The sequence below is a fragment of the Ambystoma mexicanum genome, chromosome 7p, assembly GCF_040938575.1.
Source record: "Ambystoma mexicanum isolate Mex_15411 chromosome 7p, UKY_AmexF1_1, whole genome shotgun sequence".
In the NCBI taxonomy this organism is placed as follows: Eukaryota; Metazoa; Chordata; class Amphibia; order Caudata; family Ambystomatidae; genus Ambystoma; species Ambystoma mexicanum.
This window is the reverse complement of record NC_090939.1, coordinates 865,874,135-865,901,596: the sequence shown is the minus strand read 5'-3', so window position 1 is coordinate 865,901,596 and position 27,462 is coordinate 865,874,135. Positions and strand designations below refer to the sequence as shown.

The window sequence follows — 27,462 nt, the reverse complement described above, 5'->3', positions numbered from 1 at the left end:
ACAATACAGTCAATCATCAGACAATAATACATAAATTAAAAGTTCAGATGGGAATAGATGGTACTGCCTTGATGTTCATCACCAACTACCTTGACAATTGCACCTAGATGACTAACTCGACAATTTTCCCCTTAAAGTGTGGTGTCCCACAGAGCTCCATCTTATCCCCATCGCTATTTAAAACCTCAAGCAGTGGTTATCAAACCCTTCTCAGAATCTTTCCAATTATACACAGAGGATACTCAGGTGCTATTTAACATGAAAGCAATCAGCATATAACTGAACTCCTCCAGAAAATCGATGATTGGACTATAGATATACCATAGTAGTCGAGTAGCCATAGCCTTCAGCCACACCCATTACCACCCACCTCACTGTAGCTGTAAAATTCCCCTCTCTCTTTAATAAAAAGAAAAAAACATTTCACTCATAACCGTGGTTATCAATGTAGCACAGATAACTACAGTTATCCGTAAACGTACACAAATAACTGCGGTTATCCGTCAAAAGCATGCACAATCCAAAACTCTTGCCTGCCCTCCCAGGCACTCACCAAGTGACCCCCCCTCCTCGTGCCATGCTCCCACCCAACTCCTCTTAAGTTCTTGTTCCCTACCTGGCTCTCTCCCATTCCCCCCAACACTCATCTTTTCACCTGACGCACTTTCATTCCCAATCTAGTTTTCAATCATAACTGCGGTTATCCAGCCATATAACCCTGGTAATGCAAAAATGTAGGAGCTTTGAACTTGGCACCCAGCCACACACCCAACTCCCCAATTTCACATGGTGTTCTCTTTCCCACTCCTCACCTCTAGCCTGGTGCCATTTCATCTTTTTTCCTCATCCAAATGGCATTTTTTGCACTTTTTGTTTTCGGCTAACCCGAGTTATACCCAATATAACCGAGGTTATCTCTTGCATCAAGCACACAAAATGGCAGCTTTTTCATTTCTGAAAAGCAGAGGTGGAAACCCCCTTATCCGTCAAATATTTTAACAACTACTGAATGGAATAACCCCAGACCCCTCCCAAAAATCGTATTGCTTCTCTGCTGCAAAGCACCAAGAATGATATCAAGGTTTGAAGGAGCATGGGGCATCCCATTCTCTGTCAAATATTTTAAGAAAACTTCTGGATAGATTTACCCAAAACTAGTCAAGGAAATTAAGTCAACGTGTTGTGCCCAAATTGTTTCTTATTTGGGCCAAATCTTCCAAGCGGTTTTCACGGCAACAGCTGTTCAAAAAATATTTTTTCCTCTATGCAAAAACAAATGGGAGCTGGTTGAAAACTGCGTTTTTATCTTTTCTTAATAACGTTCTCATTTTTTGACGAATTGTTCCAAAACTTTCCGGTGGAGGGGCAGGGGGCCTCGACAAACCCTTGATTTAGAAAACGTCCTCCAAATCCATCCAGCAAGTCCAAGATTATTAGCCTCCCTCAGCCTTTGTGCTGCAAAGCATCAAGACCGATATAAAGACTTTAAGGCACAGGGGGGCATCCGTTCAGTTGAATATTTTAAAAACTAGTGGATGGATTTACCCCAAACCAGTCAAGGAAATTAAGTCAATACTTTGTGTCCAAATTTATTTTGTCCAAATCTGCCAAGTGGGTTTCACGCTATGGCTGTTCAAAAACTACACTTGTTCTGTGTAAAAATAAATGTGAGTACGCTGAAAACAGCGTTTTTATGTCTTCTTAATAACTTTTTGATTTTCTAACGAATTGTTCACAAGATTCCCAGTTTAGTGGGGCTCTTGACAACCTGTTCGTTTGGAAAATGTCATCCAGATCCATCCAGCAAGTCCAATGTTATTAGCCTCGCTCAGCCTCTCTGCTGTAAAAAGCACCAAGGCCGATATGAAGGTTTTAAGCAGCAGGGGGCCGGCACCTCCTTCTCTGTCAAATATTTTAAAAACTACTCTATGGATTTACCCCAAACCAATCATGAAATTTAAGTCAATCCTTTGTGCCCAAGTTGTTTCTTACTTGGTCTTAATCTGCAATGTGGTGTTCGCGCTACAGCTCTTCAAAAACTGCACTTTTTCTCCAAGGTAAAATGAATGGGCTAAAAACTGTAACTGCAATGTTTTGTTTTTTTAATAACTTTTTAATTTACGTTTTGTTCCCAAAAAGTGCACTGTATGGGTCTTGACAAACTCTTAGTTTTGAGAATTTCATCCAAATCCATAAGCAATAGAATTTTGGGGAAAAACTGCAGCGTTTTCATTTCTGAAAAGTCTGTCAGCCTCTCTGCTGCCATGCAACATTGGAAATATAGCTATAATTTTGGCACCCTCTTTTCCATCAAATATTTTAAACAATACTGGACGCAATAACCCCAGAACCCTCCCGGAAATGGAGTCAATACTTCGTACCCAAGTTATTTCGTACCTAGTCCAATACTGTCCAGCGGTGTTGGCTGTGCGCTTCAGAAACAATTTGACCTTTTCTCTGTGGGAAAATGAATGGTGACAAGGCAAAAACAGCATTTTTTACGTTCTTAATAACTTTTCTATTTTTGAACAGATCTTTCCCATAACTTCCCATCTGGGGTGGCCCGTGACTACAATGTTGTTTGTAAAATGTCAGCCAAATCCGTCAAACTAGTTAAAAGTTACTGGCAATTCATGTTTTAGGGTTTCCTATGGAACTCAGAACTCACAACACACAACATACAACACACACACACACACACACACACACACACACACACACACCTATCAAAACTATAGGAAAGGAAACCAATTAGTTAATTAAAGAAAAGGAAAAACATGCGTCACATCCTCAGACAGTACCAAAAGTGTTTCCTCAGACAACAAACCAGGACCCTCTTCAGATTTCCAGGAAGAACAGATGAGCATGCAAGGAAAGACTCAAAGAGACGGATGACGGAAGAGACACCAAAGGTACCCCCAATGAATGCATCTGAAATTGTACATAAAATAAAAATGCCAATTTTCAACTTATCAGAACAGCCTTTAAGTAAAAACCCACATACTAATACTTGAAAATGGTCTAAATTATGTTCCCACAAAAATGCCCTCTTTTGTTTGTACAGAACTAGAAATAAGATATTTTTTTCGAAGACCATTTTGCTTATAAAAAATAGACCGAGAGGGAAGGTGTTATCTGATTTCATAGCAAGAATACTGTAGTATGCTAGCAGCATTGGTTAAGAGCGAAGGGATTGAAATCAGAACTGAGGGAGAGAATATGGAGGGGGAGAATGTTCAGAGAAAGGAGACGGTTGAGAGAATGCTCAGATTGTGTTTTGCTGGTGGCTTTTTTACAGTACTGGACTTAAATGTTAAATAGATACCTCTTTTCAATACTGAATAGCAGTGTCGCAGATGCTTCAGTTGTGGCAACAAGGCACCCCTCCGGCTCCCAGGCCTAACTTCACCCCATAAACTTCCTGAGGACACAGTCTACGGCCGCTGCGGACCGAACAGAACAGGAAAGTTAACTGTGCAGCCCCACGCGTCATCCCAGCATTACCAAGAGCAGTTGTGCCCGGCTCCAGAGGACTCTTCACCCGAAATGCTGCGAGCCCGGTAAGGGGCGTGCTGTGGGCCTGTGCATTGCTGTTACCCGAGGGTGTGAAAAAGACACTGTTCACTGTCACCGTCGCCTGGCAACCTTCAGCAAAAAAGGACGGTGCTGTGAGTGTTCTGTAGACTGCTCTGACCTTACACAAAAAAGAGGGAAAGGTAAGAAGATAACTGTATCCCAAAAGGGTTTGACTTTAAAAAAAAAAGAAAAAATTAAATAAATTAAAGAGGGCGGACAGCAAAAGCACATAAAAAAGTTGCAAATAAAATAAAGTCTACAAAGCCATATAAAAAAAGGGAGAGTGGGCAAGTGCCATCATCAGCAGCAAGCATAGAAGGTGCTAGAGACAGAAGAGAAGGTGTCCCAGCCAAACCACCATCATGTTGCAGAACATATCTTTTCCTATGAAATTTCTTCCAGCTCCTGGAGACCCCACTGTACCATGGATGCGCTGGAAGAAACATTTGAGCACTATGCTGCAACTGTGTGCTGGAAACTACGGGTTGGAGAGAAAGAAATCTCTTGGAATGCACAGTGTGAGACAGGCATGGTGTCAAGAGATGACACAGACAACAGAATTCAAGTTTCAAAGACATTTATTAAAATGTTATGATGGTATAAGGCCTAACCTACCCTATAACTAAGGTAAGGATTTATCCTGCCTAAAGAAAACTAAGGAAAGTCTATGTTTATAAGTCCAAATCAAAGTTCTATCTGTGTCCAAAAACCTATGCTTGCCCTCACATCTAGAAATAAACAAAGTATGGGATTCTTCATAACCAAAATAGTGTTCAAAAGTAAAGTCTCAGCTGCTCTCAGCTTCAACTTCAGGCTCAATATAGTTACAATAGCTGTTTGTTTCACCAATGTCCAGCCAGGCCTTGAGGTTCCCTTCCCCAGGTTCCCCAAGTTCAATATGATACAGTTCACACAAAAAGAAGATCTTGAGGTTTCCCTTCCGCAAGATAAAGCTTCTCAGTTCTTTCGAATCTCAGGGTTCCCTTCCCCAAGATTATTATGTGGTACTTATTCTAAAGTCATTTGTTCAATGTTCAATGTAGGAAAACAACAGGTTCACTTGATCTGCTTTGTGGCTTGCCTTATCAAGTAGTTCACAACTTTTAGTGGGTTACTTGCACTGTTCTTTGCTGGTCATCATTTAAGGTTCCCTGGTCTAGACGCAGTTATCAGACCACATGGTCCACCCATTAGAGGTCACACAACCAGGAACCCTATGCTTCCACTTGGGTTGCTTCAGGAATATTGTGATCTTTATAATAGAGAGCTCCCTGGTCTAGGAGCAGTTGTCAGACTGCACAGTCCACCCAATACAGGTCGCACAACCATAGGTCTCTGCTTGGATTTGTTTAGCCCCTCCAACACATTTCTGCACTGGGCTGCAGGTTTTCCACTTTTGGCTTTCCTTTTGGCCAGTGTAACGCTTTTCTGCACCAGTCTTTGTTTTGCCATAAAATCACAAATCTTCTTCACATTTGTAATTACTTTCAAATAGTATTTGTTCAATTTGCCACTTGCTATAATTCGAATAATTAAGTATGTGTTTACTTGTTGGCAAACAATTTGTCATTCACAATTTGTCAATTTTACTTCCAAGTATTCATATGATACTAAATATAATTTGTTGTCATTTAGTTTGGTATTCAATATGATGTACTTTCATTCAAAATGCCATTTGCATTTAGTTGTCCATTCAATAGAATTCGCACTCATTTGTGCTTATGGACTTGTTGCTTATTTGCCGTCTCTTCGGAGTGCTCACATTCCACCAGTGTCCTCGGACACTTACCGGTTCTTCACAGCGCCTTACGGCGGCTTCCACTGTTCCCGCTTGTCATCTCCGGAGCAGACCGCCAGTTCGCCAGGAATGTCTCCTCACAGACGCCAGCTTTTCTGCTGTGCTCTGCCCACGATCCCCGTCACCGCTGATCCTGGCAGGCTCCGCAGCTCCAGCTGCACCCGGGCTTTTCTCATTCCTCTGCTGTACAGCAGTGGCTGCTGCCTGCCTTGGGAAGGCGCTCGGTCCGGCAAAGTCACTCTTTCAGATTTCCCGGGAATAGTTGCTGATGTTTCAACTTTCCAGTCTTCTCCCAACACAACAGTTCTCCTTCTCTACTCACATAGCTGCCTCTCCTTCCTTCCTTGCACTTGCCACCAGCTGGCCGTTTATTTATTTTCTTATTTATTCCACTTTTTCCCATGTACTGCACTTTCCCCTCTCCCTTCCCCTGCGCACTTTTCCTTTTCCACCCTTCCCATGCACTTGCGCGATCTGAATGACACTTGCCCTAGTAGGATCGTTGTCTGTCCTCCCTTTGTTTCCCCCCCTTGCCTCATTGCGCCTTGAAACACTTGTGTATAGGCGCGTTATAAATGCCATATCATATACACCAGAGCACTATTAGGGGGTCTCAGGTGTTAGTTGTTAACTGGAATTGCCTGGCTATAATGAGTCCAATTAATGTGACATGTCTGACCTTCAGTACTGCCTATGCTTACATCTATGTTCTTGGTCTCAGTACTAGAGTGGTGTTGGTCATAGAAGTGCGCATTGCTCCTAGTTGCATCTTCCTCTTCTCAGTACTTGGTTGGCATTTATAAGGAGAAATAAGGCATGAGTGAACATAACCCATGAAGGCTAAGGAAAGGGAGGGTGATTATATATTAGGAGAGGGGGGTAGCATGTCTCGCCATCCGGCATTCTGTCCCCAATCCCCAAGGAACCACCACTGGATAGAGTTTCCTCAAGAATAAGGAAATGGATGATAACGCTCTACTAATATGCATTTGATGTGAAGTACGTTCCTACAAAAAAGAATATACCTGCTGATGTTATATCATATTTGGTGGCACACAATGAAGTAAATTCTCAGGATGAAGATGGGGAAAGCAAATGTGTTCTGAGTATTGACCAAATTATTGTTTCAAAAGATGATTGAGATGTCTGTCTGGAGGAAGAGGAGGTAACAAAAAGGGTTAAAAGGGAGATGATGGAGAAAGGCTCTATATCAAAAGAAAGCATAGCAGGAACACATTTGGAAGAAATAGCGCCCATTACGGATGGGTTGGGAGCAGACCTCAGCTCTACGTGTCGCCGAAGAACCAAAAAGAGAATGTTGGAGCCAACCGGCTCATACAGTGAGCAGCAGAGGATGTCACGAAGAAGATTCCATGCGGGAACGCAAGAAGCAAGCACAGTTGACCGGTGGAAACCCGCAAAGAGAAGTTTAAAGGAGAGCCGAGAGGAGAAGCCCAGCCAGGGCCACGGAGGACGTGGAAACCGAAAGATGAGCAAAGCGAAGGGGAGAGAATCCAACAGCTGTCATCTGGTAGTTACAAACAGACCAAGAGATGCCACAGAGAGCCAGTGAGTCCACGCTCTGCCACCCTTTTTATAAATGGGTTACTATTGTTGCTCTGCGCCAAGAGGCTGGGATCTCACCAGTACGCAAGTACGCAAGGTAGCATTGAATAGTTTACACAGAACTGGGGCCCATATCCACACCTCATCATCAAAAAGGTCTATTGGGATCAGATCAGGGCCGGTTGCTTTAAGGTTTGTCAAGTTGTTAAGGGCAACCTCCCCATCTTCAATAGTACAAATAAAAGTAGCTGGAATTAGTGGTGTATAAACTACCGAACTAGGGGCAGGTTGGATTTCATGTTGGTAGAGGTTGGAAAAATGGGTGCGCCATTCCATCTGGCCAATATTACATTGCGGTTCATTGTCCCCAATCAAGTTCTTCTCGCTGACCAATTTCCAAATACAACAGGCATCCCTGGATCACAGGGCGCCATACAACTTGTCCCATTGCTCTTGTGCAAATTCTCTTTTTCAACCCAGTTATCTCTTTATATTTTGACCTTAAAGCTCGTTAAAACAAGCCACAATCTCTTTTTTTGCTCTATGGCAGACAACATCATACCAACCCACCTTCGACAAGAAGTCTCCTTTTGTATTACAAGCAGGCTGGGACACCAGAGGAGCTAAATCCCCTATAAGGTGTTCAAATTAAATACATTACCAAATTATCACTTGTGTTTTTTCCACAAAGTATGGTAATGTTATCCAGAATGGAGGCATGCATAGATAGTTTCAGGACTCTTTCCATCAAATTGGCCCATCTGACCCTTTTTCGTTCTTGGCCAGTTGGAACTGACAGCTGAACAACTAAATATGCTTTAGTCCCCCCCCCTACTATATCCCTTTATTTTTGCTACTAAAGGAACTATGGTCGCTCTCTGGTCTTTTGCAGATCGCGAAATCCACGATCCTCTTCCTGTCATTCCCTGAGATTAAAATATAGTCGATCAGGGAGCTACCATTAATTAGCCCCCTTAAATATTTTTCCCGCTGGCTGGTCATTAACAAAATGTCCATTACAGGCCCTCAGATATAATCTAAACAGGGTGCACACTGATTCTAAAGACAAACGGTGCACCCGACAGGGGACAGGAGCGACAAGCAGTGGGATATCCCAGGCCTCGTCTTGGTCGTCACACAGGCCAATAAGGTCATCATGTGGTTCCAAATGCAGATTGAAATCACCTAACACAATGGTGCAGTGGTGGAATAGTGAAGACAGGCTCAACCCTTCAACAGTGATCTGTAGTTGGATCATGGTCTTCAATAGCTGTGAGAATCTATTATATAGATTGCATAGGCAAATCACATCATCCTTGCCTGTCCGTATCTTAAATATTTGGAGATTATGCGAACCAGAATCCACAACCTCCACCTTCCAGCCCAAGGCCACACCCACCCAAACCAAGAGCCCACCGCTAGGTCTGCCCGCAGCCCCTTAGACACTGCCACACAAAAAGACTGATATCCTTGCCACAACCTGATGCTCTCTAATGAATGCCCACCAGTCGAGATCAGCCAACAATCAATTCACCCCAGCCACATTCCACGATAAAAGTTTGCATCCCCTGATCTCAGCACAGTGATTTGCAAACCCGCCCTTCAGTCAGTCCTGTTCATCAAGGGTTGTTCCGGGACACACACTTCTGGTGTTAATAGTACAGTTGGTGGCTGAGGATCTTACAGAATTAATAGTTCTCCCACTTCTTCCCAAAGGTGGCTGTTCTGGGGAGGTGGCTGTTCTGGGGAGATTAGCAGGGTATTCAGAAATGTGCCTCATCTTAATCCAATCAAGGTCCCCTCTGGAGGATACGTTCTAAAATCAATTGACAGAAGATCGTCTACCAATTCTTGGGATACCAGGGACACTTTGATAAAAATCACACCTCCTAATTAGGAATTGCATCCCTGGTGCACTGAATAATGTCACTACTTATAATAGAAAGGCAACGTATTTGTGGCAAGTTTATGGACATTGACCATCACAAAATAAGAATCTCTTATCCCTACCCCTCTCCTATTTGGTTCCACATAATTTAATACCCTTGGCAGTCCAGGCCTTCTTCCCACTTTAGTAAGGTTTGGCCTGATAAACGGGTGCAGGAGGGTGCTCCATATATGTTACCTGGTGTCCCAGTAGCTCTTAGAGGAACACTAGAAGGGAAAAATTTAATTTTCTACTGCAAAAATTTAATTACTTGGCCATCGGTCACCTGGGGCACTTGATTGTATCTCTTATCTACCAATGTTTGGAGCAGAAAAATAACACCTGTTCATCGTTTTAGGATTAGCGGTGGCCAGGTGTAACACCTTATCCTGGATGGTATTTTTAATCAAGGAGGTGATTAACCCCTTTAGTTCCCCTAATACACCCCCCAACTGGGTCACCATGGTATTGGTAATTATTTCCTTGAGTAGACAAAGGCTATTTTCTAACTGAGATAATGCCTTGCTGTACACAGTATCACTTCTTCTGGGACCTAAGTCAGAAAAACATGTCAGTGTTCCCATTTCGCAGTAATTAGGGGCTGGGGTTGTGGTTTTTACCCCATGTTTCCTTTTCCCTGTACGGGACCCCACCAAGGAATTTCTGCGACTTCGCATGGGTGTTTATCTTCCTCTTAGGTGCAGCCTCGCATTCCTCATTAGTTGCTAAGAATGCTTTTGGGGAAGCGAGCTGTTCAAATGTATTGTGTAATTTTGTCTGAGCTGTTTTTTTGTGGCCAGCTATTAGCCTTTGAGCTTGTTCTCTTACCTTCCCTGAGTTAATCCTGTGAGGGATGACTGGCGATCGCCCACTAAATTGACCTGTTCATATTCTATCCTAATGTCTCTTCTAGACTGGTCTGGCACAGGGGCTACAGTTCCACAATATTCTGGAACTGGGCTCCTGATCCTATTTCCATACCAGGCTGTTTACTTTGAAGGTAAAGGTTTTACCCTCTGCCTGTTCTATGACCAAAGGTACTTCGAACTGTGCTAGGTGGTGGTCTTTTGAAATATGTGTTCTAGACTTCACAGGCCCTGCTGCTTCCCCGCCTCCCCCCCCCCCGTTGGGAGTGGGTCACACAGAGAAATCAAATCATCTTTTTCCATGACCACACAATTAGAGTCCAAATTCATCAAGGGCTTCCCCTTCCTTGTGGCCCGGTATTGGTAAAATCCTATATGCTGCAAGGATAACGTCTTTGCAACCAAAAGGGTTTACAAAGTTTATTGGGCCATCAATATCGTGCAGGAAATCCTTGATTTCGTGATTAATTGGTTGACCTCATTTATAGGTTTAAATAATCTTGAAACTTTACTCTGCCCTCCCCCCACAATCGGGGTCTCCGATTTCCCGTTTACCATTTTTTTTAAAACATTTAATATAAAAACAAGAACAGTACAATAGGAATGATAAAAGATTATTGTCCACAAAGGTACAGCTAAAAGTATCAAAAAGTATACCAAAAAAAACATGTAAACCTTTAAAAAAATAATCATAATTGATACACTGGTATAACACTCCCAACAATAAAAATAACATTAAAAAGATAAGACCAATCCAATGGCAAATATCAAATATCAAGGCCCGTAAAGGTGTGCTAAAGTATGCATTCAATAGTGCAAAAGGAGCAAAGAGGTACAGAAAAGTCCCAAGAGTCTATATTCGGAAGTCTGTATACCAATTCAGATATGGGAGAGGCACACCTGACTGGCTAGAGGGGCATACATAGTCCGACTCCCCCCAGCCCTGAGCAAACATAAATGCAAACAGAATAACAAGTATCTGTTTGAACTAGCTTCCTGTGGACTGTTCTGTTGACCTAAAAGGTCGATTTGTTTGTGTATTGCCCAAGTAGATTCGCCAAAGGTTTTGACAGGGCTTCACAGCGTTTTCAATAGATGAAATCCGGTCACTATGCCCACCCACGGAGTCACTGTCTGCTCTGTCTGGTTAATCGCAACACAAAGCCACACGTTACCCCTGGTGCACAGTTCCACCACTTTCCCGCTTCCACCAATTCCAATATGTACTTATACCAACCACAACCCAAAGATCTATGCGTCAAGGGCTTGAGGGCAGGGACGTGCCCACAAAGCTGAGGGGAGAAAAGTGCACAAGACAAGAGTGTAAAGAATCCTGCTGACCAGAAAGGATAGGCAAAAACTACAGTCAGGCAACAAAGGCAGTGAACAGAAAGGGGCAGGGAGTACAAGTAAGACAAACACGTCAGGTCCCCACTTGGGGTGTACGCAGAATGGGGGAAGAGTCTCCCACAGGGTCTAGTGAAATTCTAGCCTTCTCAGCTGGTTACTGTTACAGGGCCCCACTCTGAATGCTCATGGAAAGGAGCAGAAGGAGTGGGTGTCTGTGTCTGGACCCTAAGGCACAGGCAAGAAAATAGTACTCACAAGACTGAAGCCTGTACGGGTCCAGCAGGAACTGAACAATGACTACCACCTGAAGCAGGAACCAGCACAGTGTTGACAATATGGCACAGTGTACAATACTGAAACCCAACAAAGAAAAGGGGCAGAGATTGCCCATCTGGGAAACCAAGCTGCCAAACTCTGAACAAAGGAATTACACAAGCACAAGTGAGGACACGAACAGTAACAGAAATATCCAGGGAAGAATAAGAAGTCAAAAGGTTCCGGACAGAGATCAGGAATGAAAGAGGAACAGCAAGAAGAAAAGAATCTAAGTGAAATGGTACAAGAGACTGGAACTGCAGATAAAAACTAAGTACCGGAATCAAGGAACAGTGAACTGACTATAGACCAGGAACAAGAAAACTCTGGATTGAAACTGTACTAGCAAAACAAGGACTGAGCCACTTACTGGTAACAGGGAATTCAAGGAACTGTACATCTGGACTGGAATAACAAGAGCAGTACTGCAGGCAGATTCCAAGGAAACTCAGGACTGGAAACGTGGACGTTCAAGCCAGATAACACAGACTTTGGGCAAAGAACAAGGCACTGCAGGCAAGGAACAAGGTAACAGGTGGTAGAGAGGAAGGGGATGCAGACAGGGAACAGAAAACTGCAAGCAGGGGAGCAAGGCTGCCATGCAGGAATCACAGAGATTCAAGGCAGAAGGCAGGGGAGTGTAGGCAGAGTAGCAGGGCTGCATGGCAGTGACCAAGGGGCACTGGAACAGAAACAGGCTCTAGAAGCAACAGGAAACAGAAGAAATCTGAGGATCAAAGCACAAAGGGCTGGGAGTGAACTCAATGCAAGAGCCCTGTGCTCCTGCAGGCAGCTGCTTAAATACTGACCTGCCCTGTGCTGAAGCATGCTCATTAGCAGCACCTGCAGCATCACACCTGAAGGTAATCTGCCTCCTCCATCTCTGGTCCTGGGAAAGTGAAAGCAGCACTGATCTCCAAGGCTCCCGAGATTGCAGTTCTCAGGCTGCTGCATAGGACTAGCCAGGGAATGAGAACTGCCACAACATGCATTATGGGATATGTAGTTTGTGAAATTAAAAAGGACGTTTCAAAGTCTTTCAAATGGAGACTAAAGACAAAAATATTAATAGATATTGTCCAGGGAGGAGTATGGAGATTAATGAGTCCCAAATAGTCCACGAAGGCTGCCAATCGGTGCTCCAGGGGCACTGTCATGTCACTATGGATAAATGTAACTATACTGTGTCATCAGCCTAATTCTCAACAACAATACAAATCACTGTAATTAGTTACATTATAAGAAGTTGCCAGCAATATAACAAGAGACAAATACTTGTGCCATGCGCAATATGTGAATAGTCACAGAGCGAAGCTTTTGTGTATTTAACCATGATTGATTGTTTTGTCTAGTGCACACGAAGAAATTGATAAACTTCTAGGGCTTCCTTATTTTGTCAGAAAATGCACAGTGAAATAGAATCAGATGTCCAGGATCACACACTATAGTAAATACTGAAGCCAGGATGTAAACCCCATCTGCAATTTTGGCACTTTATCACATATCTTCTCAGCGCTGGTTGCATATGTACTCATGTTTTGATTTCAAGTGCTATAAAATACTGTTTCATAGCGGTAACTTGAATAGCGCACAAATAACACACTAAACCAAACAAATCTGCATAGAAGCATGTTAGCAAACAGTATCATTGTATTTTCATTTGTTGAATTGGTAATTTCAGAGCGCCCCTGGAGGAAAGCTGGGGGAGTGGAAGGGTGCGATCGTTTAAAGCCTTTGACCATTTCAGATCAGATTAAATGCTAAGGGAAGGAGGGAGACTTGCAAGGATACATGAGTTAGGAGTCCGACAGGCGCTCCACACAATTTGAAGATGATTTGGATGTCAGCTTAGGTTTGGAAGGAGAATCTGAACAGACCGATGAGGTCAGCAAGAGGTTTATGGTAGGCTTTGGAAAGCCATGGTGACAGGATGCAACTCTGTGGCACTCCACAGTTGTAAACACAAGGACTAGAGAGGAAGGGTGCATATTGTACCAAAGATAGAAGGTGATCCATTTAAGAGCACTATTAAAAGTGCAAAAAGATGATTTTGTCAGTTAAGGATATTGGCATAATTCACAGTATCCATCAAGCAATATTGACCAATAAGTAAGCTATTAGCAAGCCTGATGGATAGCAGAACACGGCGCAAGACATTGGATGCAGCGATGGGAGGAATATCAGCAAGCGGCCGGTGAAGCTGGATGCAGGCTAGTCAAGGGCAGTGGGTATGTGAGGAAGGGGTAAAGGAAGTGCTATGGGGGGGCAGAATAAAAGCATGCAGGTCCCAGGAGAGAATATGGGAACATCCATGTTCATCAGTGAGCTAGTATTGGGGACTATACTAGCAGGTACTGGGCTCTATACTAGCAGGTAAGGCATGCATTCGGAGGTCCTCAATTGGTGAGGAGAACGAGCACCACGCGACTAATATTAATTGAAAAAAAACACAAAACTGGGTTACTCATAATGAGCTCTGGGAGGATTCTCAATAATTAGACAGCTTGTAAATTGCATTGCTCAGGTATCCACACTACCACCGTCTTCACAGAACTAAATCTACAGTCCCATATTTCAATCTCTGCACCGATCCATCCAGCCGAACCCACGGAAACATTCCAATACCCTCACGGCCAGTTCTCCAATCTCCATCCACCCCCATCTGCAAACAGACATCATGCTACCCCAAATCCTTAAAGGCACATTCCCACTCTACCCCAAACATGGAGTCCTCCATTCACACCTTAGAAGCACAGGCCCATCCCCCAACCTGCATGGAGCACACGTCCACCATCCCGCCTTCCCATCCAGCCGACCACATGTACATTGGACGGAAGGGATAGAAGTGAGCGGGGAAAAAAGGAAGAAGTGAAAGAGGTGAGTAGGGAAAGCAGGAAGGCAGAACGGGATGGTCCAAAGAGAGTGAGAAAAGAAGGAAAGAAGTGGGAGGGATAAGGTGAGAGAGAGGAAAGCGAGGAGAGGATGGGCAATGAAAGCAAGGAAAATAAGTCCAATGTCCAGTAGATTAATTACCCATTTTCCGAACCAGGAGATCGAAGTCCTAATTATGGCAAGCCGTCCCCCGCCCCAGGAAAATGTCCATCCCGTGCCTACATAAAATGGTTGAATTTGTCAATGCTCCTTTCCATTTCTCATGTAAAATCAAATATAGTCAGCACATATTAATGAGCAACATTAACCTCTATATTCTAAAGTTGTCCTACATAGATAGCCTATCTTCCTTACCTGCTATAACTAAATGACAACTGCTTTGCGGGACTACAGGGAGGAGCAGTGGCTAGCGCAAACTATATCTTCAGCAACTGATAACATTAGCAATCCAGACAGTTTTAGTGCAATTGTTCAATATAAAATGTCCAAACAAGGTTCTATACAAATATAGACTTAAACAGTAAATTGCAATCAGTCCAACCAGAAATCCCTAAAAGAACCCATCACTGTAAAAGAAAGAAAAACAGACAATGCAACTTTTTGTGACAGTGCACGCTGGGTAGAAGAGCAGGGGTGTTCAGGTACTTAGAGCCTGATTCACAGAGCGTTTTCCAATGGGATTTCACCATTATAAAATGCTTTTGTGAATCAGACCCTTGATTGGCACAATGCCAAAGGTTCAAGATTGTGTCTTTCCAGACAATGATAGAGAAGGGGGGTCTTAAAAGTCAGTATGGCCCCAAAGGTGGGACAGGGTCTCTTCACTATATATTACACTCGTCTTTGAGGGTTCGACAGCTTCGAGCTGGAATTCTAGGAGTTTCCTGACGAGGTGATTCGGCATTTGTTGGTGAGCTTTTCGACTGGGTCCAACACACGGTGTAGCCAAAACGGCAAAGGCACATTGCGCGAAGAAGCTTTTGACAGACAATATCCGGGTCGGTGTAGCTCACAAGCGGTTCAATTTGGAAAATGGGACCAATCTCTCCCTTGACTCCTGGATTGTATGGAAGTCTAATTCAGCGTTTCATGGGACAAGGTGAGTACCTCTGTTCTGCACTTCCTCTCCAACGAGCTTGGCTGGCACCTAGAAGGGATCCACAACCCCTTGTTAACAGGGTCCTGCTCCTGTGTTCCAGCAGTGAGGCCTTGGCCCAACAGAGGTTCCTCCCAAAGTTCCCTAGAGATGGTTAGGGGACAGAGCTCGTCTCTGCCTTTGATGACTTCTGCCTCCACCTCTATGACAAAGCACTGCATTGCCAGCAGAGGTTCATAAGTCTACCCTGCTCTTGGTGATACAAAGATTAACCAAAGAATGAAGGCATGCCCCACTCCTTTTCAAAGCAAAATGTCACAGCTGATTGGTCCAAACCATGATTGCTGTAAATGGTCCAATTCAGGTTGTTGTAACAAGGCAACTTTCACTTCTGACATTACACCCAGAGTACCTTTCCTGCAGAAAATGGAGGGAAGAGGAAGAAAGATATAACAGAAACCAAGATGCCGGGGCTCTTCCCTCTGCCCACCGGTTACTCTAACTCTGCTCCCTTCCATGCCTGTTAACTTCAAAGGGGCTACAGTGATCAGCACCGTAGTGTAAGGGTAGCTTTGTTAAGTCAGTGCTGCCCTTGAAGCACTGGTTCCCAGGAGATGCCCAGCGGGAGATGCCCATGGGGAATTTCCTGTGCCCTGCAGGGGACGACAGTCTGACATCAAATTACTGTGGCTGTATAACTAGGTTTCCTTAGCAGTTCCCAAGCCACAACTGGGCATGGCTTACCAAACATGCCACCAAACTAAAACATACAATTATTACAATTTATATCAGAGGTGCAGAAGATTAAAAAGCCACATGTGCGTGCTGGAACTTTGTGCTTTCCAGCAGCAGTCAGGAATGCACATGTAACATTTGAACCTTCTCTGTGCCATGTAGAGGTGGGGCGCAGCGTGCATGTAGATTATCTCAGCAAAGTCACCTCTTCGCACTATAATTTTGGCATGGAGCATTTATGAAAGGGGGGCAGGATTAGCAGACCTTCCTTTCAGAAATAGAATTACGCGCATCATTTAATGTTAACAAAAATCATAAAAGCTTGTCCTCTTCTGGTTATACAAAGGTTCGCCAGAATGAAATAATTCCCACAGGCTTACATGGGCCATAATTTGCATACCTGGAAACAGTGCAAGGGAGTGGGGGCCTCGCGGAACAGTTTTGTGCAGCAGGAAATGGTGGGGGCGAGGGTTAGTGATCTACAGATATCTTCCCCATGCCACATTTCAATTTCTTAATGCAGCTCACTTGAAACACTGCAGTTCTGAGTCAACAATTTAGTTTGGAATGCAACTCAAGTACCTTATCCAAACAACGCCAAACCCAGTTCAACATCACACATCACGTAGCTGGGGAAATCCATTAACTAAACTATTTGCGTGGCCTGGTACACCAACTCATTGTGTGTCAACTAATTGCTGGTGTGGGAAATGGTGTCTCGAGCAATAAATAACACATGCAATGCAAATGTGATGGCCAGTGTCAGCCCACGCTCTCAGTGCAACTTAAAATGTGCCTGTGACACGGAAGTACCCCACTAACAGCAATCAATGAAAAAAAACAAATGATACAACGAATAAAATGTCCAGTCAAACATGTTTCAACGTGTTTCTAAAGTCTTGTCAATCTGCTATCATTGTCGTTACCACGATGATATTAACTGATGTTAGACTGCTGCAGTTAATATCACTTATAATCGGAACAACATTAATATTGTGCATAATTATTTAAACAGGTTTTCAAATTGGAAGGACTGATAAAAAAAAATCCCCTTAACACAACACTGACATTCCGTCATGTCAGTGAGCACACGCAGGCGGCGTTTTATTATTTCACTAAAAGCAGCGCAAGTAATGGCGTTGTAAACAGCGCGCGTTATCCTTAGAGAAATGTGTGAAGAGGCAGCGTTATACCAAGTGAACACGGTCTTGTCAATCTGTTCTAATTACCTGCGCAGTGACCACGTGGCAGGTTGGCCGAATATGTTCCAGTGAGAACGTCTTCCAGTCGTAGAGAAATTCTGCCACATGTTAGAGTCAGCCTCTCGCCGCCGTCGGAACCTTCCTTTTGAGGCCTTCGCCTTTTGGCATGTAGCAACACGAGACAGGTGACATTCCGGAAGGCGAGCAGCGGTGACAGCTCAGTCACAGCAGTGACCGTCCTCGCCCGCTCAGACGCCGGCCCGTCGCCGCCATCGTCTGCCATTCTGCTCTGCTGACCCAGTTTTACTCTCTTCGGCAGCGGCTCCATTTGGGGCGCGGAGACGGGTCGAGTCGAGGAGAACCTGGCCAGTCTGAGTACATCACCGTGACACGAGGTGACTGGGGAGATGGGATAGACGCCTTGCTCCATCAGAAGGGATAAAGTCACATCACTCAGCGATCTGTAAAAAAAGAAGCAACACAAAATCAATAACAAACACTTTTGAGCCGGAAAAAAATGACATATGATTATCGTTTCCGGAGCACATTCCGAGGTCCATTTCCTTTCTTCACCTTTTTGAAAATAAAAATGAAAGTCTTGCTTAGGATGAATGAAGCATGCCTGCTTGTGAGCTGTTTGCTGAGGTAGGCATCCCGCCTTCTCGTTTGCCTGAGCGCCTGGGAACCAACTCCGTTGGTGACGATGCGCGGTACAAATACCTTTAACATTTAACATCAACCGTCTAGGTCTGTAGCTGGTGAACTAAAGCATCTAGCATGATGGGCCCTCCAGATGATTTCGACTTCAACTCCGTTGATCCCCAGGCAGCACAGTCGACAGTGAAGACTCATGGGAGTTGTAGTATAAAACTTCTAGAGGGCCACATTATGAGTATCCATGAGCAGGTCCTCTCTGCCCCTCAATCTTTTGATATCATAAAATGAGTACCATAGAGTTGGGTACCAATCATGTGTTGTTCCTCTATAACGGCTATAGATCCACAGCGTCTACGTGTGCACTACAAATCTACTGCGTAACACTGCAGTAATATCAATGTGTGTCCATGTGTTGTACCCATGTCAGAAAATATGATCCTAGAAATATGAATATGCACCAAAATTCCTCTCCATAAATAGCTACCGACAACTCACAATGCCACAACATAGCTGATCAACTACATGAAAAGAGGAAACAACTAGGAGCACCTCAGGGGAACACCACACAGCATTCAGCACAGCCCTGTTCACACACTAAGAATTTCCCCCACTCTAGACATGAGGTTTCTCAATATGACCTATGAAAGAATGCATATTGATCATGTAGTCTGATGGATATAAAGTCCCCAAACAAGCATGTTTTCGAAGGAAGTCGCTTGAAGACTTTCTTCTTAGTGAACCATTTGCAGCACACGGTCGTTCTCATAGGAGCCAAACCGTTTAAGAAACTGATAGTTTAACATAAAAAAAGGTTTTCATTATACCCTGTATCTCTTATTAAGGCCTTATTTGTCAGCAATCTGGTAATTGTATACTGGCTTTTCACATTGCAGATGCAAGGCTCCACAAGAACCAAAAGATAGAAGACATACTCGCACTTGCCGTGGTACAGATGTAGATCATGTGAGCAGAGGCAACGGGTTCTGAGGTTAGGCGGAGACTCCTCCCTGGCTCACTATACCCACTGCCACTGCTCCTTGGACCTGTCTTCAACTCCCCCTACAAAGTCTCGATTTTGTATTTTGAATGCATGGTTACTCTTACTTCACTACCCTCGCACCAGCCAGCACCCTCTGGGCCCCACCCACAGCAACTTCCCCTTCACCCGATCTTCTAAATAACACAAAAAAGAAACCACATTCAAGTATTGAAAAAAGGAATTGGTGGCCAACTGTGTGGTCCCGAAAACTCTATAATCCTCCTCAGATTATTTTCACATAATCTGTCCCTGCCTGGAGGCGCGCTAGGGCCTGGGCTATGCAGTGGTTATTCAGAGAGGTGGTCTGTGAGAAGAGAGAGAGACTAAGGGCGTGGAAGTCAGATAGGAACCCCTAGTGTAAAGATTGATTTCAGAGTTTTATGACGGGAGAAAATATAGCACACCAAAAGAGTGGCTTTGGTGAGAAATACACGATTTGTTGTAAGGCATTCAATGATTTACACATCTTATGCTCTGATAACCTGCCCCCCCACCCTGCCCCAACAGGCAGGACTCGTACACCTTCCTTTTCCTGCCCTGCACGTCTTACACTTGTTAGAGGTATTGTCTTGTGCGTTCTCCCCATGGCACTCATTTATCAGTTTATATCAGGCAAAAGATTTGACCAAAATATTCACAGCGATACAATCGTGAGTTGGACCACTATGTGGTTGTTAGGGTGTAATTGTTTACTAACCTATGCCATCACTCAAACGCTTTCGTTGTGTTGATGTCAAGAATAGCTCTTTGATGCTCCACAGTGTCCTATATACACCCTCTTGTTTATGATCTGTTGCGCATTCCTTGCTCTGACCTTGTACGTGTAGTTCTGATGTGCCTTTGTATGGCTGTGTTAATTTTTTTCCAAAAATAAAAAGTAATAGCATTGGATAACTGATCCAAGTCTTATGATAATTTGCTGGTGGTCAAGATTCACTAAGAATGAACCAATGCCATCATGATTACTTATGACAAAGTTGGTGCCATTTGGGACCAATGAGGGAGCGTTTGCAGAAAAAGACAGAGAATTTTTTATCTGAAGTGTTGCATCTTGCAGCTCCGTTTTGAAAGCCGATGGAGGCAAAACTTGTCTTTTTGGGGACAGAACCGGACATTAGACGAAAAAGAGCAGTGTTTGGGAGCTACTGGGGTTATGGCCATTTTTATCAGTTTGGGGTTAAGGAAGCAGAGCACACAGTGATGCCTTTGTAATAATAACTCTTTATGTTGTGGAAAGAAATGTTTGGTTAAATTAAATCATATGACGATCTGTAGGTATACCTATACTCAATGTTCCTTAAAATAAGCTAAAGTTATTCAAGTAAAGCATATTTTAAAAACTACAAAATAAAAGAAGAGTAAAAAAAGCAATAGAATACAACGGTTACTTGATCACCCCTTAATATAAAGTACTTTAGGTATGGAGGATAGGGAAATGGCAGACTACATACGCAAAAGACCATATTGATATGTAAGATGGCTCCTTACATGGGACAGAGTCATGGTTAACCAATTGAGTTGCTGGGGATTTTTGGGACGTCAATTCACGAAATATATATCAACCACACTATTTTTTAGATGTAGTTAATGTGGTGCACTAAAAAGGCAGCTAGAGCAGTCACTCACATGTCCGGACACAATGGTCAAACCAACGCATCCCAGTGTTTGCATTAAAAATTGGCACAAGTGGATTATGCTGGTCTTTTCGAAAAATATTTTCTCTTGTATTACTTTAAAAAAAAAAAACATGACCGTAAAATATTAAGAAAGGACATGTTTGAATATTGCAGTTACTCAAATTATTGATCTACATGTTTCGTATATTTAACCTTCATCAGATTCCCCGTTCTCCAGCTCCTTTATCTACCTCTATTCTGTTTCAGAATGCCACAGTGCCTCGCTGCATGTTTAAGTGGTTATCCAGGGGAGGGGGAGATCAGTGTTTGGTTCTCATATTAGGAACCAGGTAGTGTAACCCCACCCCGTAACTCAGATGTTCCAAAGCGCAGTGGGACTGTGTCTACATTGGGATTAAGGAATTAGTTAGCCAGGCTAAACTATGGGGAGAACCTGAATCAAGGGCACTGATACAGCATGTTCAGTGATTTATCAGAGAAACCATTACCCTCATGAAACTAAACTGATTTAAAAGTTGCAAATCCCCAAGACCAGCTTCAGCATCTGCAATGCCAACAGGAATCCAAATCTAATGGGTCACCCCATAGACCACAATTATTGCATTCAAAATGAACACGAGATCAAACTGGACACAACTTGTCTGTTTCACATAAACATTTTTGGGATTATATTATTATCCTTTTATAGATCTCGTCATTGGCTGTGCTAGCGTACAGATTTCGGAAGTGGAGATGAGATTAAATATATTGTAAAATAAGTGGTAGGGAGAACCCCTACAGTGGAGCCTCGCACAGTCGTCCATGCGATGTAGAAAGCAAGCACTACACACCCCTTTCTCTTCACAACATTCCACCATCACCAGGGCTGCTTTGTTTTCCCCTACACATATTCTTTGAGATACCCTGACTTCTGATACCTGCTCTCAGAACTCGAACTGGGAGGCTGTTCATCTGTTGTACTCAGCAAGGAAAAATCACTACATGTGTCCTCGTCACAAACCATATCAGACCTCACATCTCCAGCACACTTCCTTCTCTTCAACATCACTCTCTCCATATTCCACACTCTTCTGTCTTCTGTCCCAACAGCATACCGGAACACTTCTCTCACTCTGATGTGTTATGGCCATTTTATTCCTCTATTCCTAAGAGCCACCTGCAGCTTGATCCCTACAGTGTCCCCCACTTCAGGAGAGAGACCTTCCCTCACACCATGTCCATCATGCAACCATTTGTTTCTCAATTGACTCCTCCTGATAATGTTCACAACACTCTCCATCTTACTCACTGTAACAGGAGAACACCCCATCCAAGGGGGCAACAGCTTGGTATTGGCATTTCTCCTGTTGCTGAGTTCAAAAGACGAAAACCCTGTGGTGCTGTGGGGGGTAAACCTGTGAGTATTCACAGATTCCTTTACTGCAACTTTCCAGTCCCTGCATTAGCCCACACCACCTTATGGCCTCCTTCAAGAACCTGTTGAAGCGTTCCACAATCCCGTTGGTCTGGGGGTGATAAATGGCACTCTATTTATGTACTATCAATTGTGGGCGGCAGTACTCTTCCATCGGTCTAGATCTGAACTGCGACCTGTTGTCAGTCACAGTAACACTCGGATATCCTTCTCGGGCACACAATTCCTCCAAGAATTCAATCACACTTCTTGCAGTTGCATGCGGTTTTACCACAACTTCTACCCACCTGGTGAGCAGATCTATCAGGATCAGGCAAAAAGATTGCACGCCATCACTCCAAATGGGACCCAGCACATCCATCCCTAATTTGGCCCACGGTCGCAGTGGGATATCTGTGACTGCCATGGGACATCTGTAACCAATACACATTTGTTTTGCTTTTTTCACAAAAGGACACCATCGTGTATGGCCCTCTCAATCTGCAGATCACAGGCCGGCTACCAATCATCATTTCCTATGCTCTGTGCAGTCTTTACAATGCCTTGGTGACCCTCATGTCCAAGTGCTATAAGATGCTTCTGCACTCCTTTGGGTGGAACAATATTGTTAAATAATTTCAGCATCCCACTCTAGAAACGTAGTTCATCCTGCACATTCCACAAAGAAGACATGCCCAATTCTTCATATTATTTCTTTAACTAGGCCTCCCTTCTGCTAGATGGTCCATGACCTTGCACAAACCAACATCTCATCTCATGGCCTCCTCCACCTCCTCGCGAGGAATAGGCAAGGTAGACACATCCAGAACCACTTCCTGTCACTCCTCTTTGTCCTCTTTCTCTTCCACAGACGTCATTCTGGACAAGCAATCTGTGGCATAATTCTGTACTCCTGGTAGGTATTTGACAAAACAATTATACTCCTGAAGTCGGCGTACCCACCTCCTGATTCTGGCTGAGACCTTGTCTAACCCTTTGGATGTTATGTCCACCAGTGGCTTTTGGTCAGTAGAAAATTCAAAGTTTGTTGCCCAGATAGAACTTCTAAATTTCTCAACAGCCCATTTAATTGCAAGTGCTTCCCCTTCTCGATGGTGGAATAGCTCTTTTCAGCACCTTTCAACAACCTGCCATGAACGCAATGAGGAACTCATTTCCCCCTTCCACCTGGGTCAGAACTGCTCACAGGCCAACATTACTAGCATCCATTGTGATGATAGTTTTTCTCCCTCTCCTGAAATTCTGTCAAGCGAGTACTTCTGCGAACGCTATCTTTATAAAATTGAATTCCTCCTCACAGGTGCTGTCCCAGAAGAAAGTCCCCTTCACTTTGACCAACTCTCTCACGACCACAGTATTTTAAGCAAAATCAGGAATTAATTATGAATAGTAATCGGTCATGCCAAGAACTTTTCGTACTTGTTTCCGACAAACAGGACTTGCCACTCCCTTAATAGCTTCGGCCAGGTTCTTCTTGGGGCGTATGCCTTCCATGGAGATGACATGCCCAAGATATTCAATTTCCTGCCTATTAACATAGACTTGCATAATAGCCTGGCACTTAAGGGGTACATTTTGCATTTTTCATGGCTCAAAGTCATTACTGCAGTCGTAGCTTCTTGAATACTCCTTCTAGCCACTTGTTATGTCCATCAAAACTGTCTGCATACTCTAGAATGTCGTCTTGAAAACACAAAATACCTTCATCTCCATCAAACAAATGATGCATGAACTTTTAGAAAACAGAAGCAGCTGATTTGAGTCCAAACAGCATTGTTTTTGTATTGGACAACCCCTCTAGCGTACTGAAAATTGTCAAATGTCTCGAATACTCACGCAGCCTCACCTGATAATATGCAGAGGTGAGGTCCAACCCTTTACACAATACATTACAATTTTAATTATAAAATAATATCAATATAAAAAAGATAAAGCATATAGATTACTCAGTGCGTCATCGAGAAAAGGCAATCTAATAATCCATGAATCATATTTAAGCATATATACATTATTCATAGAACATAAATTATAAAAGTTACAATAATATGAGCATTGAGACACACTATTAAATGATTTTTATTAAGGCTTTGATCCAACCAATAAGATATTTGCATTAGTTCGGTTATGTTAAAATAATTAAAAGAACACTAAAATCACTCAATTCAGTTATATTTAAAAGATGATTGGACAACTATGTCATTATGTTTCCAACTTCTGGGAAAGTATTTTGAGGAGTGCTTTCTTCCATACATAGTAACTTGCTCCTGACATTACTACTGATTCGCCAGAAAAAAATGCAGCCCAGAATTGGTTTCCTTCTATAAATAAAATAGAAGTTACAAACTTACTGTAACCATATATATATTCCATAACTAATTGGGAGCATTGTGTGAGGACATGTCTGGCAGTCTCTACAGAGCAATTCAACTTTAGCAATTCAACTTTATTTGGAGGTGAATTAAGAGATACGTCTAACTTGACTAGTTGGGACAAACTAACTCACATTAAAAAGAGACTAATTAGATCGGAATTGCATGGTAGTATTATGTTAGAATATTTGAGAAATAGCATACTACCAATGGGACTCGTAGTAAGAAACGAGCCGAGGATTTTCTTAGAAAATAAGGAGTTTTTGCTACAGTGGAGCTACATTGGTAATAAATGTGGCAGGGATTGGGTCATCCTAATAATCGATACCGCAAAACAGACAACAGAAAAAATAGCCATAGACCTAAAAAAATTGGAGGAAGAAATAAAAAAAATCGTCCCTATTGAACAATATAAAAAGAGATTGGATGAATTGTTGAGCGAAATGAAGACATTCAAAGATGATCTAACAACAGAACGAATTAGGCGTCTAAAAAAAGATATACAACAATTTACCCATGAGAAAGCCTTCCCGTTTACCCAAGATAATTATTTCACTAAAGAACAAGAAGAACAAGCACAGAAACAAGGTAATTCCAAAAGACGAGTTAAGTTCAGAGGAACCTATATAATTCCAGTGAAGATAGCACGGGGGAAGGCAACAACACAGGCAGAAGAGGACGAGCCTCTAATTTCAATACAGGGAGGAGAGGCCTTAGAAGAGGTGGCGGTACAAGAAGGAACAGCAATAGAGGAAACATAAGTGGACAACAACATTTTTTAGAACAGGACCAACAGGAATGGCACCCAGACCAACGAGTAATGACACGCAGTATGAAGACACTGTGGTAAACCTATCCGATTATGTATTGACTGTGGAAGAAACAAAGGTCCTGAATAAAGGCCTGGGGTTCGTCACCACTAACATACATGATCGCTTCAAGTTTCGAGAAGAATTCTCCAAATTCATGAGAAAGATCCACCTCAAGCAATATTTCGATGATAAAATCGACAATAGTGAACCAGATAGTGGGTTATATAGGAAATCGGAATTCTGTCCTCCAACACAAACCCAAACGGCAGAGGCCAGGGTCTTTGAAAGTAGGGTGTTACAAGAAGTTGCGACATTGGAAGAGAAAACTAAAATGGAGAAAACTTTTCACAATCTTAACCAGACAGAAAAAGCTACCCTCAAGACGCTGCTATTCAACGACTCGATAATCATTCGAAAAGCAGATAAAGGTGGGCCCACGGTGGTACTAAATAGAAAAGACTACATAGATGAATGTATGAATCAACTAGGAGATAAAAACAACTATCTACAACTGGAAGAGAATCCAACAGAAAAATTGGAAAGATTAATCCATCACAAAGTGATAAAAGCGGAGGAAAGAAGATGGATCACGAAAAAAGAAACTGCCTTCCTCATAGTAGATAAACCAAGGATTCCACAATTCTATATACTCCCAAAAATACATAAATCCTTGACTAGACCACTGGGAAGACCCATAGTTTCAGGGTGCGATTCAATCTTAGAGCCATTATCCAAATTTGCAGACCATTTCATGCAACCGATGGTCAGGGAAATGGCTTCCTTCGTAAAAGACACTACACAGATTATAAAAGAAATCGAGGGTAGACCATTTGATAATGCTACTGAGATTTTGATCAGTCTGGATGTAGTAGCCCTATATACGAATATACCCCAGAAAGCATCGCTTGAAGTGTTAGAAGAAAGATTACTCACAGAGACAATGAATACCATCACCCCAGTATCTTTCATAATGTGGTGTGCCGAATTGGCATTGGTGGAAAGCTATTTCCATTTCAATGGTACTTTTTATAAACAAGTACAAGGTACGGCCATGGGGGCAACCCTGGCTCCAAGTATCGCCAATCTCTATATGGAGGCTTTTGAGAAACACTGCATCTATAATGATACCAATCCATATAAAGCAAATATACTGCTATGGAGAAGGTACATAGACGATGTACTTATCATCTGGAGAGGGGAAGAAAATACCGCCAGCAGGTTTTTCGAGTGGATCAACCGACAAAACCAACATCTGAAATTCACAGAAAATTTAAGCAAAGTGGAGATCAACTATCTGGATGTGACTATTGTAGGGGAGGAGTGGTCCAAAAGACCCCCCCTTGCCTACATCTCCACCCCAGGTGAGGGCCATGGATCGTCGGGCGTCCCCTCCTTACCACCAGGGCCCAGGTGGTGGATGGCTCACCTGTTGAAGACATTGCCCGCACGTATTAAATTTAGCTAGGCCCCCGAAACCATTTTGTCTACTAAAGATGGTGTGAGCTCAGCGCACTGTAGCGCGGCCCCCACCCTCGGAGAGTTTCAGTTATCCCTGTCGCCACAGCACCCTGGCAGATCCGCTGTGAGCCCCTTCCCACGAACAAGATGGACATGAGCTAGCATAAGATACTAACATTGTAACAGTTCACCTTCCGCAGTGTATCATCGCTCACAGCATGACCCGGCCAGCGGGCCTGGGCGATGAAAAGAACGGTAAAATGGTCATCAGATGGCAGAAAGTCTCTACATATTAATGCCAAGACCACTTGCAAAGTATGCTTTTCTCCACAAAATCTCTTATATTACAAAAACCCGTAAAATGTATAAACATAGAAAGCATGCTTCCATGATATAAGCAATGGCGAGCCCACACCACTGCAGTTGGGTACTAATAATGAAGGAGCGTTCCAGGGATCTATTTGTTACGTGTATCACTGGGAAACGTACACGCCATGGTTTTGCGCCATAACCGAACTAATGCTGCTAGAGTACACGAGAAGACGAATGTAACCTTACAGAGGGCTCATGTGAAGGATGCGCGAGAATGCACTTGTCATGTGTGTATGTCTAAGCCCCTTATGTGCCACCACCGTCACGTACAGTGGCGGGTCATTTTCTATGTACTCCACCAACCTCACTACTACCTCACTTACTGCAAATGTATATGCATATAACTAAATACTGTAGTTGTTAAAACATAGTGTACGAATA

General features: G+C 43.2%; 1 protein-coding gene across 2 annotated transcripts in view; it reads right to left on the bottom strand.

Annotated features, from left to right (window-relative positions):
• Positions 1-27,462, bottom strand: part of FANCB (FA complementation group B) — a 494,704-nt gene that overhangs the window by 110,623 nt on the left and 356,619 nt on the right. For both annotated transcript variants that reach the window (XM_069637068.1, XM_069637067.1), the window contains one exon: positions 17,351-17,784. In XM_069637068.1, coding sequence (XP_069493169.1) covers positions 17,351-17,784 — 434 coding nt within the window. The remainder of the gene's footprint in view (positions 1-17,350; positions 17,785-27,462) is intronic.